The sequence below is a fragment of the Schistocerca nitens genome, chromosome 4 (genome assembly GCF_023898315.1).
Source record: "Schistocerca nitens isolate TAMUIC-IGC-003100 chromosome 4, iqSchNite1.1, whole genome shotgun sequence".
Taxonomy (NCBI): domain Eukaryota; kingdom Metazoa; phylum Arthropoda; class Insecta; order Orthoptera; family Acrididae; genus Schistocerca; species Schistocerca nitens.
The window spans coordinates 940,994,105-941,007,896 of NC_064617.1; the positions used below are offsets into that span (position 1 = coordinate 940,994,105).

Consider the following 13,792-nt stretch of genomic DNA (forward strand, 5'->3'; position numbering starts at 1 on the left):
GTGACCTTTAAACGGGTCTCCCCCCTTCTCTTTGCCCAACATGCAAACACCCCATCGACCAGGATTGGTAGTATGTTGTTCTTTGCAACACATCCTACAACTGTACATAACTTTGTGACTACACAAATTTTTTCCCCTATTTAACCTTTTCTGGTCTTCAGTGACTGGGCTATGGTATTGGATGGTAATTTTGTGGATCACTTCTGTTACACTTCTTGTAGATAAGTATGACCTGTGGATGCTGTTCAACCCCGGGGTCCTATTCAGCTTCAGCAATTTCAGCTCAGTCCACTGACATTAATATCCATAAAATTACCAAATAAGCAACAACCAGTCACAAGATCATGTTTTCTTTATTTAATTTTGCATATCGATTTCGACTGATTAACAGCCATCATCAGTGCTTTCAACGCGTATGTTCCTTGAGTAATAACACTGTCTTAAACAGACATCAAACTCCACTTAAAATATCACCAGAATTTCTTCGGGTTTTGCGAGAGGTCTTTCAATAAGATTCAACTTGGGTGATTGTTGAAGGGTTCATGTATTTTGCTTTCCACAACCAATGTGTTTCATTTAGCATGTCTCAAGCTATAACCCAATGCTTTGTTTTACAGCTATTGTGTTGTAGTCACTGTTTCTTTACAGAGATTACATACCATGGAGGCTCCTCCCCTTCCCCACCCCCACCCCCTCCCATCATGAGCCGCTCTTCTAGGTCTACATGCAGGTCAGTCAGCTATTCTTCTAAACTTGAGCCACAGTTCCATTGCAGGTAAATCATTCTCCAAGTTACATGGTTCTAGCCAAAAGCCTCTAAAAAGGTCTATGACTATATTTGCACTAAATTATAAAACACTTTGTCTTGATTGCCAATATAATTTTATTTATTGCCTTATGGCACATTCTGGGGGAACTCCATCTTCACACTCATGATATGAAAAATAGTATATAAGACAAGATATTAAAAAAAGGATACTGCAACAATGCTATTACTACACTGTTACAATGTTTTCCTTTTAATATGTGGTCTTATATTTTATGTTTCGAGCCAGAGATTTGATGATTGGGTACTCCTGGAATAGAGCACGAGATGATAAATAAAATTATTTTGGTGATCAAGACAAGGGTTTCATTATTTAGTACATATTTACTTGCTCCTTGTAATGACTGTTACTACAACTGCCGGATTCCAGTTTCAGTGGGGACAATCTGTGAGTTTAGATCAATTTGTTGTTCTATGTAAAAATGCATTTAGTATTGTTAACATGATATCTTATTTTACAGACCATTTATAAAATTGTAATGATGTATTTTTGTTGAATGTTCCTCTGAAGATGACTAAATGATTGGGGAAGATCAATGAAATTTAGGTGTGAATCATGTGGTTGCTAGAAGGAACAAACAATCTCCATCTACATCTATACTCTGCAAACCACCATGAGGTGCATGGCAGAGGGTGCATCCCATTGTGCCAGTTATTAGGGTTTCTTCGTGTTCCATTCAAGTATGGAGCACAGGAAGAATGATTGACTAAATGCCTCTGTGGGTGCAGTAATTATTCTAATCTTATCCTCACAATCCCTATGTGAGCAACACACAGGGGGCGGTAGTATATTCCTAGAGTAATCACTTAAAGCAGGTTTTTGAAACTTTTTTAACAGGCTTTCTTCACGCAGTTTATGTCTATCTTCAAGAGACATCCAGTTCAGTTAAGTTCAGTTCATTATCTCTGTGACACTCTCCCATGGATTAAACAAACCTGGGACCATTTGTGTTGCTCTCCTCTGTATATGTTCAATAACCCCTGTTGGTCCTATCTGGTATGGATCACACACACTTGAGCAATATTCTAGAGCCGATCGCAAAAGTCATCAGTCCATTTGTAGATTGATTGCATTTCCCCTGTGTTCTACCAATAAACCAAAGCCTACCACCTGCTTTACCCACAACTATACCTATGTGATCATTCCATTTCATATCTGTACAAAGTGTTACACCCAGGTATTTGTATGAGTGGCCAATTCCAACAGTGACTCATTGATATAGTCATAGGATACTACAGCTTTATGTTTCGTGAAATGCAAAATTTTACATTTCTGGACATTTAAAGCAAGATGCAAATCTCTGTGCCACTTTAAATCTTATCAAGATCTGCCTGAATATTTATGCAGCTTCTTTCAGCTAGTACTTAATTACAGATAACTGCATCATCTGCAAAAAGCCTAATTTTACTATTAATATCATCTGCAAGGTCACTAATATGCAACTTGAATAGCAAGGGTCATAACACACTTCCCTGGTGCACACCCGAATTTACTTCTACATCTGACGATGATTTTTCATCCTAGATAATATGCTGCATCCTCCCTGCCAAAAAGTCCTCAATGCAGTCACAAATTTCACTTGATAGCTTATATTATCATAGTCTTTACAATAAGCGTAGGTGTGGTACTTTTCGGAAATCAAGAAATACACCATCTACCTGATTGCCTTGATCCAAAGCTTTAAGTAAGTCATGTGGGAAAAGTGTGAGTTGGGTTTCACGTGATTGATGCTTTTGAAATCCATGCTATTTGCACTGAGGGGGTCATTCCATTTGAGATACCTCATTATGTTTGAGCTCAGAATATGTTCTAAGGTTCTACAACAAATCAATGTCAAGGATACTGGACTACCCTTCTTGTAGATGGGTGTGACCTGTGCCTTTTTCCAAGAACTTGACATGGTCTTTTGTTCAAGGAATATCTATGATAGCTTATAATTAGAAGAGGGTCTAACTCAGGTGCAAATTCAGCACAGAATCTGACATGGAGTTTTGTTCAATTTTACTGATTTCAGTTGTTTCTCAACACTACTGACACTAATACTTGTTTTGTTCATCTTTCCAGTGGCACAAGGATTAAATTAATTCTTAAGTCTCCTGGATTTTCTTTTGTAAAGGAACATTTGAAAATGGAGTTAAGCGTTTCAGATTTTGGTCATCTACTGTCAATCTCATTTCCTGTCTCACACACTAGGGACTGGACACTAACTCTGGCGCCACTAACAGTCTTTACATACTTTACAACACGTTCATGCCTATCCTTGATACTGAGCCTTGAGCAAATGACCTCCCATGCAGCTTTAGTTTAGTAAGTGCAACAGTGCTTACACTCAACTATCAAAAAAGAAACCAGACAGGACTACATACAAGTGTATTTTGGTAAGTACATATAGATATCATTAGTGAAGACAAGTTACAACATGCAAAAAGAAGAAAAAAATAAAATAAACAAAAGTAGACTTACTTCATTAGTTGTTCACGTAGGACCTGCAATATAGGTATCTCTCTGAGCCTCTGTTCTGTTAATAAACTCCATATTATTCCAGGAGGCCTTGGAAGTCGAGGTGTGACATTTATTATCTGTGTTGGTGTTATGATGATGTCAACAGGAACATCATGACTCTTAAACAACTGATGAGGGAGAGAATCAAATACCTGAAAATGGTTAGAAAGTTCTCATAAATAAATTTAAAATACAAAATGCAGGCATATCAGCTTGTAGTGTATAACATCAGAACAGACATAAGTGCCAATCTCAAGTCAAATCTGAAGCCAAAAATTGCAATAAGACATTTGAAAAGCAATGAGTTGCAAACTTCTGAAACTGTGACAGGGCTGATACAAAAAAGGGCAAAAACATTACAAGCTTTAGGAACTCAAAAACTGGTAGGTTTTTATCTGTGCCTGAAGGAGATGGAGAATGATAAAATATTTAGAAGACTGGTATACATATAAAACAGAGTGTGTGCTTCACTTCCACATAAGGCTACAATCCAGACTTATATTTTTGGAAAAGCCTGCCCAACATTTAAATTAAAACTCGATGTTCACAAATTTCTCTTTTTCTGAAAATTTTCTTGCTACTGGCAGTAGGCATTTTATGTACTCTTTACTTCACAATTGTCAGTTGTTTTGCTGCCCAAATAGCAAAAGATGTCTATTGCTTTTACCATCTAATTTCCCAACTCAATTACCTCAGTATCATACAAAAGTCAATCACCCTTGATTTATTTTAACTGAGCTTTGCTCATGGGATTTCAATGAAGTTTGCAATCTGCAGCATTGTCCCCAGAACATTTTCAGAGTCAAGAGAAAGACTTGGAGCAGGACTTCAAATGTTTTGTCACAAACAAGACCATGACACGTTAGATTTGCGCAACTGGCGTGATTAGGCAATCCTCCATCCAGTCCAGAAAATGATAACTATAGGAGACCATGAGATATTGATGTAAACTCCAAAGAACTCCCCTGACAGGCAAGACTATTAAAGTAATAGTGAGCAACTGCTGAAGCTCTCTCAGTTTGAAGCATTACTAAAAAGGAATGGAGCTTACAAAATACTAAATACAGAAAGCTGGTAATAATACAAAATTCACAGTAGTGGGCTTTTTGGGGTAAATCTAAATGCATACTGAATGGATAGACTAATTAGAAATAGTGGTGATGTATTTGCCATGGTAGATGAGAAACTCAAATCCACTGTGGTACAAACTGAAGCTGCAGGAAGATCATCTGGGGAAGACTGAGTATCATATGTGTGTTCACCAACTTCAAATGGGCCTTATACTGACCATCAGACTAACCCCAAATGAAACAAAAAACCTTAGCACAAATCTCACTGGTATACAATTTCCCGAACTATACTATCATTGGAAGAGACTATAATTATCTAATAATCTATTGAGATAACTATAGTTTTGTACATGGTGGACACAACAAGACATCATGTGAAATAATTCTAAATGACTTATCTGAAAACTGCTGACAACAGATATTTGAGACGCCGACTCATAACAGAAATATGTTAGATCTAATAGAAACAAAAAGTAGACCTGAGTTCTTTGAGGGTAGACACAATGAATTGGATAATTGATAATGATGCACTTACAGCACAGTGATCATTCAACTAAAAGGAAACTACTATTAACACAGTAAAATAGGTAGACAAGCAATGGTGTCATACCCCAAGGAGGAATGTAAAACATTGAGCTCTGGGCAGGACAAGTAGAGGAACAGTGGATTAAGTTTAGAAGAGTATTAGACAAGCACTGGACAGATATGTAACTGCAGGGACTGGCAAAAAGACCTCCCCTATTTGGAGAGGCCACTATGTGAATTGTGATGGGGTTATTGACATGGAGGAGGTATTGATTGATAGCTGTGTACATGCCATTTTCAGCATAAGCAATGGCTCAGCTAGGTGAGCATCATGTATTTGTTGTAGAGGAGCAGATCTGTAATGGTGGTTCTGTGATTACTACTCAAACATTTCACATTCAGTTCGACCTTGGCCAACAAGATTCTGTTCCTGATAGAAAAACCATTCAAGTTTGGGTATCAAACTTTACAGCATCAGTTTCTCCACAGAAAAGAAAATCTACTGATGAACCTCGGACTGTAACAAACAGGAAAATGTGATGCATGTGAGACTGTCCAGCCAGCACTCTCCAAATGTTTAGCTCTCAAACATGCAGCTACCTTTGGATTGTCTGATATGACAAAATTATTGTTACCCAAGAATGAAGTGAGAGAGACTTTGAAATTTGCAAAGCTGTACGTGAGGAAATGTTTCAGAACATTCCCCCACGTGTTGTTTTGATTTCTTCTGATGTGGGTCACTTCCACTTGTCAGATAATATAAATAAACAAAATTTCTAAGACAGGGCAGCAGGAAACCCTTACGAACTTCATGAGTGACTACATTATAGCAAGTGATTGACAATTCAATGCACCATTGCTGAATTAGGTGTGTGGAGTCTGTATTTTTTTGAAGAAGGTATGTGACAGTCAACTCAAATTGCTATTGTCACTTGGTAGGGAGCTTAGATAACCAGTCTGTTGGGGATCATGAAAAGGGAGGAGTATGGTTCCAACAATACAGAGCCATAGCAACACCTCTCAGCATCCTCTAAAAGTTCTTGGACGTTGTCTCTCTTCATGATGACACATCGTCTGGCCCCCAAGGCCATTCAATTTTTCACCTTGTGATTTTTCTCTTTGGGGACACCTAAATGTTCAAGTGTACAAACATCACCCCACAACCCTACATGAATGTAAGGAGACAATAACCCAGGAAGTGGCTGCCATTCCCCTGGAAATGTCACGAAGAACTATAGAAAACTTCCAGGAGATGCTTCATTAATGTGTCAACAATGGAGGAGCCATTTACCATACATAATTTTTAAAACCAGTTAATGTAAAATAGCATAGTATTTGTTGTTCACAAGTAAAAGTATTTTCTCTGTATCTTTTTTATTTTTTTTAATACAGGTGCTCTTTTTGGTGGACTGTTTAGTAGAACAGTTCACGGTGAGAGTGGCCCTCCTCTTATACAGTCTCTGTGAAGAAACTTCTAAGAAACAACAAATTCTGAGTAAAACAAAGCACAGAGCTACAGATAGTGAAATGCTCAATGAAATGCATTTGATTGTAAAAAGCTCACAGCATATGGCTTGCAACAACTTCCGTAACTGAAGTGTCCACAGAACTACTATAATATATCACTGACATACATCTGCTGTAGAAGCTTAGAACATATTCTGAACGCAAATTAAATCCAGTGTCTCAAATAGAAGGATGTCCTCCAAGTCACCCAGCATCTATCACAAAAACACCATTCATGTAAAACAAAATTCGTTCTTTTCTCATGTGACATGTTGAAAGTAATGGGCAAAGGCAAACAAGAGGATGCAGTATTTCTTGATTTCTGAAAATCTTTTGACACAGTACCACACCAACACTTATTAATAAAAGTACAGTTATATGCAGTGCCAAATGAAATTTGTAACTGGGTCTGGATTTCTTGGTATGGAGGACAAAGCATGATATTTTAAATGGAGAGTTAACAACAGATTTACAAGTAACTTCAGGTGTGCTCCAGGGAAGCATGTTGAGACTGTTGTGTATTAATGATATGACAAATCATGAACAGTTACCTCAACTAGTGCAGATGATGCAGTTACCTGGAAAGAAGTACTATCTCAGAAAAGCTTCAGAAGTATAGGACCACATCTGACAAGTCAAACAACAATTGGCAGATTGCTTTAAATATTCAAAAATGTAAAATTATACATTTCACAATATGCAAAAGCATAATATCCTATGACTAAGATACCAGTTAACTCAGCTGGGCTCAGAAAACCCATACAAATATCTGGGCACAAAGATTTCTGGGGAAATAAAATGGAATGATCACATTAGTTCAATGGTGGATAAGTCAATGGCAGACTTCATTGCATTGATAGAATACTTGCATGCAAAGTGTGGACAGACTATAAAGGAGATGGCTTACAAAACATATGTGCAACCCATTCTAGAATTCACTTAAGTGTGTGATCCATATTAAATAAATTTGTTTGGCTCATGAGAGAGTTTCATGGAAATTCTGAAAAAGCTGACCTGCTATTCACTTGAAGAAAGATGCTGACTATATCGTGAAGGCTTACTTTAGTTTGAAAACAAGTATTTAGTGAAAACTAACTACAGTCCCCTATGATTCATTTCCATTTGGACCACAAAGAGTAGATCAGATTAATTTTAGCATGCACACAGCTATTTTAGGAGTAATTTTTTCCATATTCAATACACAAATGGAATGAGAAAAAACTCTTGTACTGGGCTGGGTACTATGGAAAGTATCACTTGTCCTACACTTTGCCGTGGTTTGCAGGATATGGACGTAAATGTATATGTTCATCATATAACTTCTTCCAGAATGAGATTTTCACTCTGCAGCGGAGTGTGCGCTGATATGAAACTTCCTGGCAGATTAAAACTGTGTGCCCGACCGAGACTCAAACTTGGGACCTCTGCCTTTCGCGGGCAAGTGCTCTACCATCTGAGCTACCGAAGCACGACTCACACCCGGTCTCACAGCTCTACTTCTGCCCGTATCTCGTCTCCTACCTTCCAAACTTTACAGAAGCTCTCCTGCGAACCTTGCAGAACTAGCACTCCTGAAAGAAAGGATATTGCGGAGACATGGCTTAGCCACAGCCTGGGGGATGTTTCCAGAATGAGATTTTCACTCTGCAGCGGAGTGTGCACTGATATGAAACTTCCTGGCAGATTAAAACTGTGTGCCCGACCGAGACTCGAACTCGGGACCTTTGCCTTTCGCAGGCAAGTGCTCTACCATCTGAGCTACCGAAGCACGACTCACGCCCAGTCTCACTGCTCTATTTCTGGCAGTATCTCGTCTCCTACCTTCCAAACTTCTTACTGATTTATTATGCCATCACTAAAACTTAAAAATGAGCCTTTAATTCAGTTTCCAAACTTTTTCCTGAGTTTCTTTTGCTCTATGTACAGACTGAATAACAAGGGGGAAACAGGTTAAACCCTGTCCTACTCCTGGGTTGGTTGACACTACCAATGTGGTGCATGATCCTGTACATGCACAAACAGAGATATAAAACAGCACTGGCAATATTTATTTTGTTTCCATATTATTTCTGGAAAGTCAGCCATGGTGATAGATTGATCTACAGTACAGCCTAAGGTCTGAATTAAGATGGAAGATACAGTTTGGAGATGTCTGTCATTTTTATGATGTGAGTGAAAGAAGATGGATAACATCAGAGTTCAATATTTCCTCACTTGTCTTTCAACTACTGTCTCATTTTCATGTTCTTTGAATTTTAGAACTGCAGTCTGGTTTCTGTACATCTACATCCATTTTCGACAAGCCAACTTACAGTGTGTGGTGAAGGGCACTTCTGATATCACTATTTTCTAACTCTTCTTTTCCATTCATGAATGGTGAGTGGATAGAAAGATTCAATAAGCCATCAAATATCTGGTTTTCTTGATGAGGGTATTTTGGAAGGTGCTCACGTTTTTTTAATATGCTGCACAATTCTTCTTGGGACATGCACTCTCACAATTTTAATGGAAAATTTCTCTGTGATGCACAATGCCTTCTTGTAGCACCTGCCACTGGAGTCTGATGAGTACCTACGTAACATTATCAATCTTAATGAATGAACCTGTGTCAAACTGCACCACTTTTCATTGCATTTTACTTCTATCAGTGCTACTTGGTAAGGCTCCCAGATTGATGAGCAATATTTAAGGGAGCCTTGCCTACAGGATTGCAAGAGGAAATAGAGAAGATGCAAAGAGATGCATTTTTCATCACAGGTTTGTCTAGTAAGTGTGAAAACATGGTAGATGCTCATCCAACTTCAGTAGTGGATGTGCAAGAGAGTCATTGTGTATTACTGACTGGTTTTCACTTAATATTCCGAAAACAAAAATATCTTGGGAAAAGATCATGAAGATAAAATTAGAGAGATTTAAGCTCATACAGATGCTTACCAACAAAACAATTCTCACACACCATTTACAAGTGGAACAGAAAATGGGAGAAGCAGCAGTAGAACATCAAGTTCCCTCCATCATACTCTGTAAAGTGGTTTGCAGAGTATAGATTAGATGTAGAATCACTCAAACAAGTTTTATAAGCCTCTTCATTCAAGAGTAAACTGAAATTCCTTAATATTCTTCTAATCAATCTTAACTTGGCCTTTGCTTTTCCTAAAAGTAAGCTCCACATCATCATTCCACATTATGTTGCTCCAGTCTGTTACTACCAGGTATTTTACAGTTGTTACTACTTTCATTGATTTATTTTCAATAGTATAATCAAACAGTAATGGATCTCTTCACCTATTTACATGCAATACGTTTGCTGTAGTCTGTGCGTGTTGCAACCTTCCCACAGGCAACAGCACTGTCTACATACAACCCAAGGAACTTCTTATATTATTTACTACATCATTTATAAATACAAAGTAACAGCCTTGCAACACAAACACAGGATAATTCTATCTTCTTAAGAGTGACATGTTGAGTTCTATGTGCTAGAAATTTCAAAATTTCAGAATCCAGACACAAATCTGGTCCAATACTTAGCAAGCTTGTAATTTGTTCAATAAATGGCAGTGTGGAACTGTACAAAATGCTTTATAGAGGTCTAAGAACATATGGACAACATCATCTATGGCCCACTGGATCTCATGAACAGATCATGCTAAGTTCTGCAAGATCTTGGTTGCACAGAGAAAATATTCATTTTCAAAAAATGTTATAGTACATCTGCATAATATGTGTTGCACAATTTTACAACAAACTGAAATCAGTGATAGGTGTACAGTTGTATGTATCTATTAAACAGCCCTTCTTAAAATGAGGAATGATGTGTGTATCTTTCCAATCACTTGGTATACTTCACTGCTCCAGTATTTACTCACTGTGTTCCGCACATTTCATCAAGAACGGGAACAAGTCAGGTTACACAGTAATGCTAACTATATTACAATGGTTTTATGAAAGAAAATATTTTAAATCAATGAATGCCGAGTCTTATTTACAATATCTTATTGCCTGTCACACAGCTTTTTAACAAACACTGCTCCTGTCCATGTAGTTAACATTACTTTTCAATCCATGAATCTAAATATTCAGATAATTTGTAGAAAATGTGGCTATTGAGGTATGATTTTAATTTTATTTTGAACTGGCAGGGATTTCCAATTTCTTGCTTTATGTTAGATGGAAGCGTGTTGAATATCTTGCAACCAGAGTACATAACTCAATTCTGAACACCTGGAAGAGGAGGTAAAGTCTACATGAAAATTAATTGTGGCTTTGAATATTACAGTTCAGCTGAAACTGATTATCATTATCAGTAACAATGAACATTCAGGAGTATACTTACTGGAAAGTTAAAGTAAGACTCTCAAGTTCCTCAGTCAGATGTATGGTTATCAAACAATGGAAAATCCAGGATGGAATGTAATGAGTGTTGTTACAGCTCTCTGAGACTGCACGTGTGCGTGCGTGCATGCATGCGTGCGTGCATGTGTCTACTGCTGACAAAGGACTTAATGACCGAAAGCTAGAATTGTCTGAATCTTTTTGTTCCTATCGCGACTCAGCATCTCTGCTACATGGTGAGTAGCAACTTTCCTTCTCTAGATGTATGGTTACCTATTTTATATAATAATCTAACTTCTCACTTCTACTGAACAAACACTTTATTTACTTTACACACACTGCCCCACAAGATAATTCCATAAAACAACAGGGAATTGAAAGTAGAAAATATAAAAAATAAACAGTATAAAATAAAATGAACAGTATTGAACAGTATATGGAAGTATCATTTTACAACACTATTTACTAAAATTGCATAATGCACTGAATTTAAAATTTAAAAAAATAAGGTAATAAACATATAATAGAACTACTACAATACGTATTTACAATGAACACATTACACACACACACACACACACACACACACACACAAATTGGTTCTACTGAGAAATTCATTAATGGAGTTGGACACCAAAAAATCATTTAGGCTTCTCTTAAACTGAATTTCATTGGTTGTTAAGCTTTTAACGGCTGTCAGCAAGTTATTGAAAATGTGTGTTCCTGAATAATGCACGCCTTTTTGTATAAGAGTTAGTGACTTTAAATCTTTGTGAAGATTATTCTTATTTCTAGTACTGATTCCAGAAACTGAGCTGTTGGTTTGAAAAAGTTATATATTTTAATGACAAATTTCATTAAGGAATAAATATATTGGGAAGCAGTAGTTAGTATCCCTAGTTCCCTAAACAGGCCTCTGCATGATGTTCTTGAGTTCAAACCAAATATAACTCTTATTGCACGTTTTTGTGCCCATAAAACTTTAGCTTGGCTTGATGGATTACCCCAAGAAATAATACCATATGATATTATGGAGTGAAAGTAAGCATAATATGCCAGCTTTTTCATTTTTATATCCCCTATGTCTGACAGAATTTGCATTGCAAATAGAGAGACGCTTCAGCAGTTCTTTGGTGTGCTCCTCCCAGTTGAATTTATTTATACCATGAATTTAAGACAGTCCACTTCTTCTATCTGCTTGTTGTCATGTGTTAGGCATATACATGTGGGACACCCCTTACAAGTTCTGAACTGCATGTAGTGTGTTTTTTCAAAGTTTAGTGACAAAGAATTGGCTAGGAACCAGTGATTAATGCCCACAAATATTTTATTAGTCGAACTTTCTAAGACTACACTGGATTTGCTATTTAGTGCAATGTTTGTATCATTGGCAAGCAAAGCAAACTTGTCATCTGGTAATGTTACTGATGAAAGGCCATTGATATACACAAGAAAAAGTAAGGGCCCTAAAATGGAATCTTGTGGGACCCCAAATGTAATTAGTTCTCAGTTGGATGATGTCTGATACCTTAATACATGTCTCTTTCCTAATGATACCCTTTGTTTCCTGCCAGAGATATAAGATTTGAACCATTTTTCAGCTTTTCCTGCTACACCACAATATTCTAATTTACTTAAAAGGATATTGTGATTTACACAGTCAAATGCCTTTCACAGATCACAAAATATACCAGTTCCCTGCATTTTTTTGTCTAAGAAATTAAGTACATTTTCACTGTGAATGTAGATAGCCTTCTCAATATCAGAACCCTTTAGAAATTCAAACTGCGACTTTGACAGCATGTTATTTGTGATAAGATGGTTATAAAGCCGATTGCACATTACCTTTTCTAAAATTTTTGAGAATGCTGGCAAAAGTGAAATTGGACAGTATTTGTTTATCTCCCTTCTGAAACAGTGGCTTAACTTCAGCATATTTCAATCATTCAGGAAATATTCTGCTGATAAACAACTGGTTACACAGGTACCAGAGAACGAAAGTTGCTACTCACCATATAGCGGAGATGTTGAGTGGCAATAGGCACAATAAAAAGATTCACACAATTACAGCTTTCGGCCCTTAAGGCCTTTGTCAGCAGAACACACACATACACACACGCACACACACACTCACGCAAACGCAACTTGCACACATGCCTGCAGTCTCAGAGAGCTGAAACTACACTGCGAGCAGCAGAACCAGTGCATAATGGGAGTGGCGACTGGGTGGGGGTAAGGAGGAGGATGGGGCGGGGAGGGGGAGGGATAGTATGGTGGGACTGGTGGACAGTGAAGTGTTACAGTTTAGACGGAGGGCAGGAGAGGGTGCGGAGGGGGGAAGGAGTAAGTAGTGGAAAGGAGAGAAATAAAAAGAAATTGAAAGATTGGGTATGGCAGTGAAATGACAGCTGTGTAATGCTGGAATGAGAACAGGGAGGGGGCTGGATGGGTGAGGACAGTGACTAACGAAGGTTAAGGCCAGGAGCATTACAGGAACGTAGGATGTATTGCAGGGAAAGTTCCCACCTGCGCAATTCAGAAAAGCTGGTGTTGGTGGGAAGAATCCATATGGTACAGGCTGTGAAGCAGTCACTGAGATGACGGGTATCATGTTTAGCAGTGTGTTCAGCAACAGGGTGGTCCACTTGATTTTTGGCCACAGTTTGTCAGTGGCCATTCATGCAGACAGACAGCGTGTTGGTTGTCATGCCTACATAGAATGCAGCACAGCAGTTGCAGCTTAGCTTGTACATCACATGACTGGTTTCATAGGTAGTCCTGCTTTTGATGGGATAGATGATGTTAGTGACCGGACTGGAGTAGGTGGTGGTAAGAGGATGTATGGGACAGGCCTTGCATCTAGGTCTATTACAGGGGTATGAGCCATGAGGTAAGGGATTGGGAGCAGGGGTTGTGTAAGGATGGACGAGTATATTATGTAGGTTCGGTGGACAGCAGAATACCAGGGTAGGAGGGGTGGGAGGGATAGTGGGTAGGCCATTTCTCATTTCAGGGCACGACGAGAGG

At 38.1% G+C, this 13,792-nt stretch overlaps 1 protein-coding gene across 2 annotated transcripts in view; it reads right to left on the bottom strand.

Annotated features, from left to right (window-relative positions):
• LOC126253577 (methenyltetrahydrofolate synthase domain-containing protein) overlaps positions 1 to 13,792 on the bottom strand; it is a 144,098-nt gene that overhangs the window by 23,774 nt on the left and 106,532 nt on the right. For both annotated transcript variants that reach the window (XM_049955002.1, XM_049955001.1), the window contains one exon: positions 3,291 to 3,481. In XM_049955002.1, coding sequence (XP_049810959.1) covers positions 3,291 to 3,481 — 191 coding nt within the window. The remainder of the gene's footprint in view (positions 1 to 3,290; positions 3,482 to 13,792) is intronic.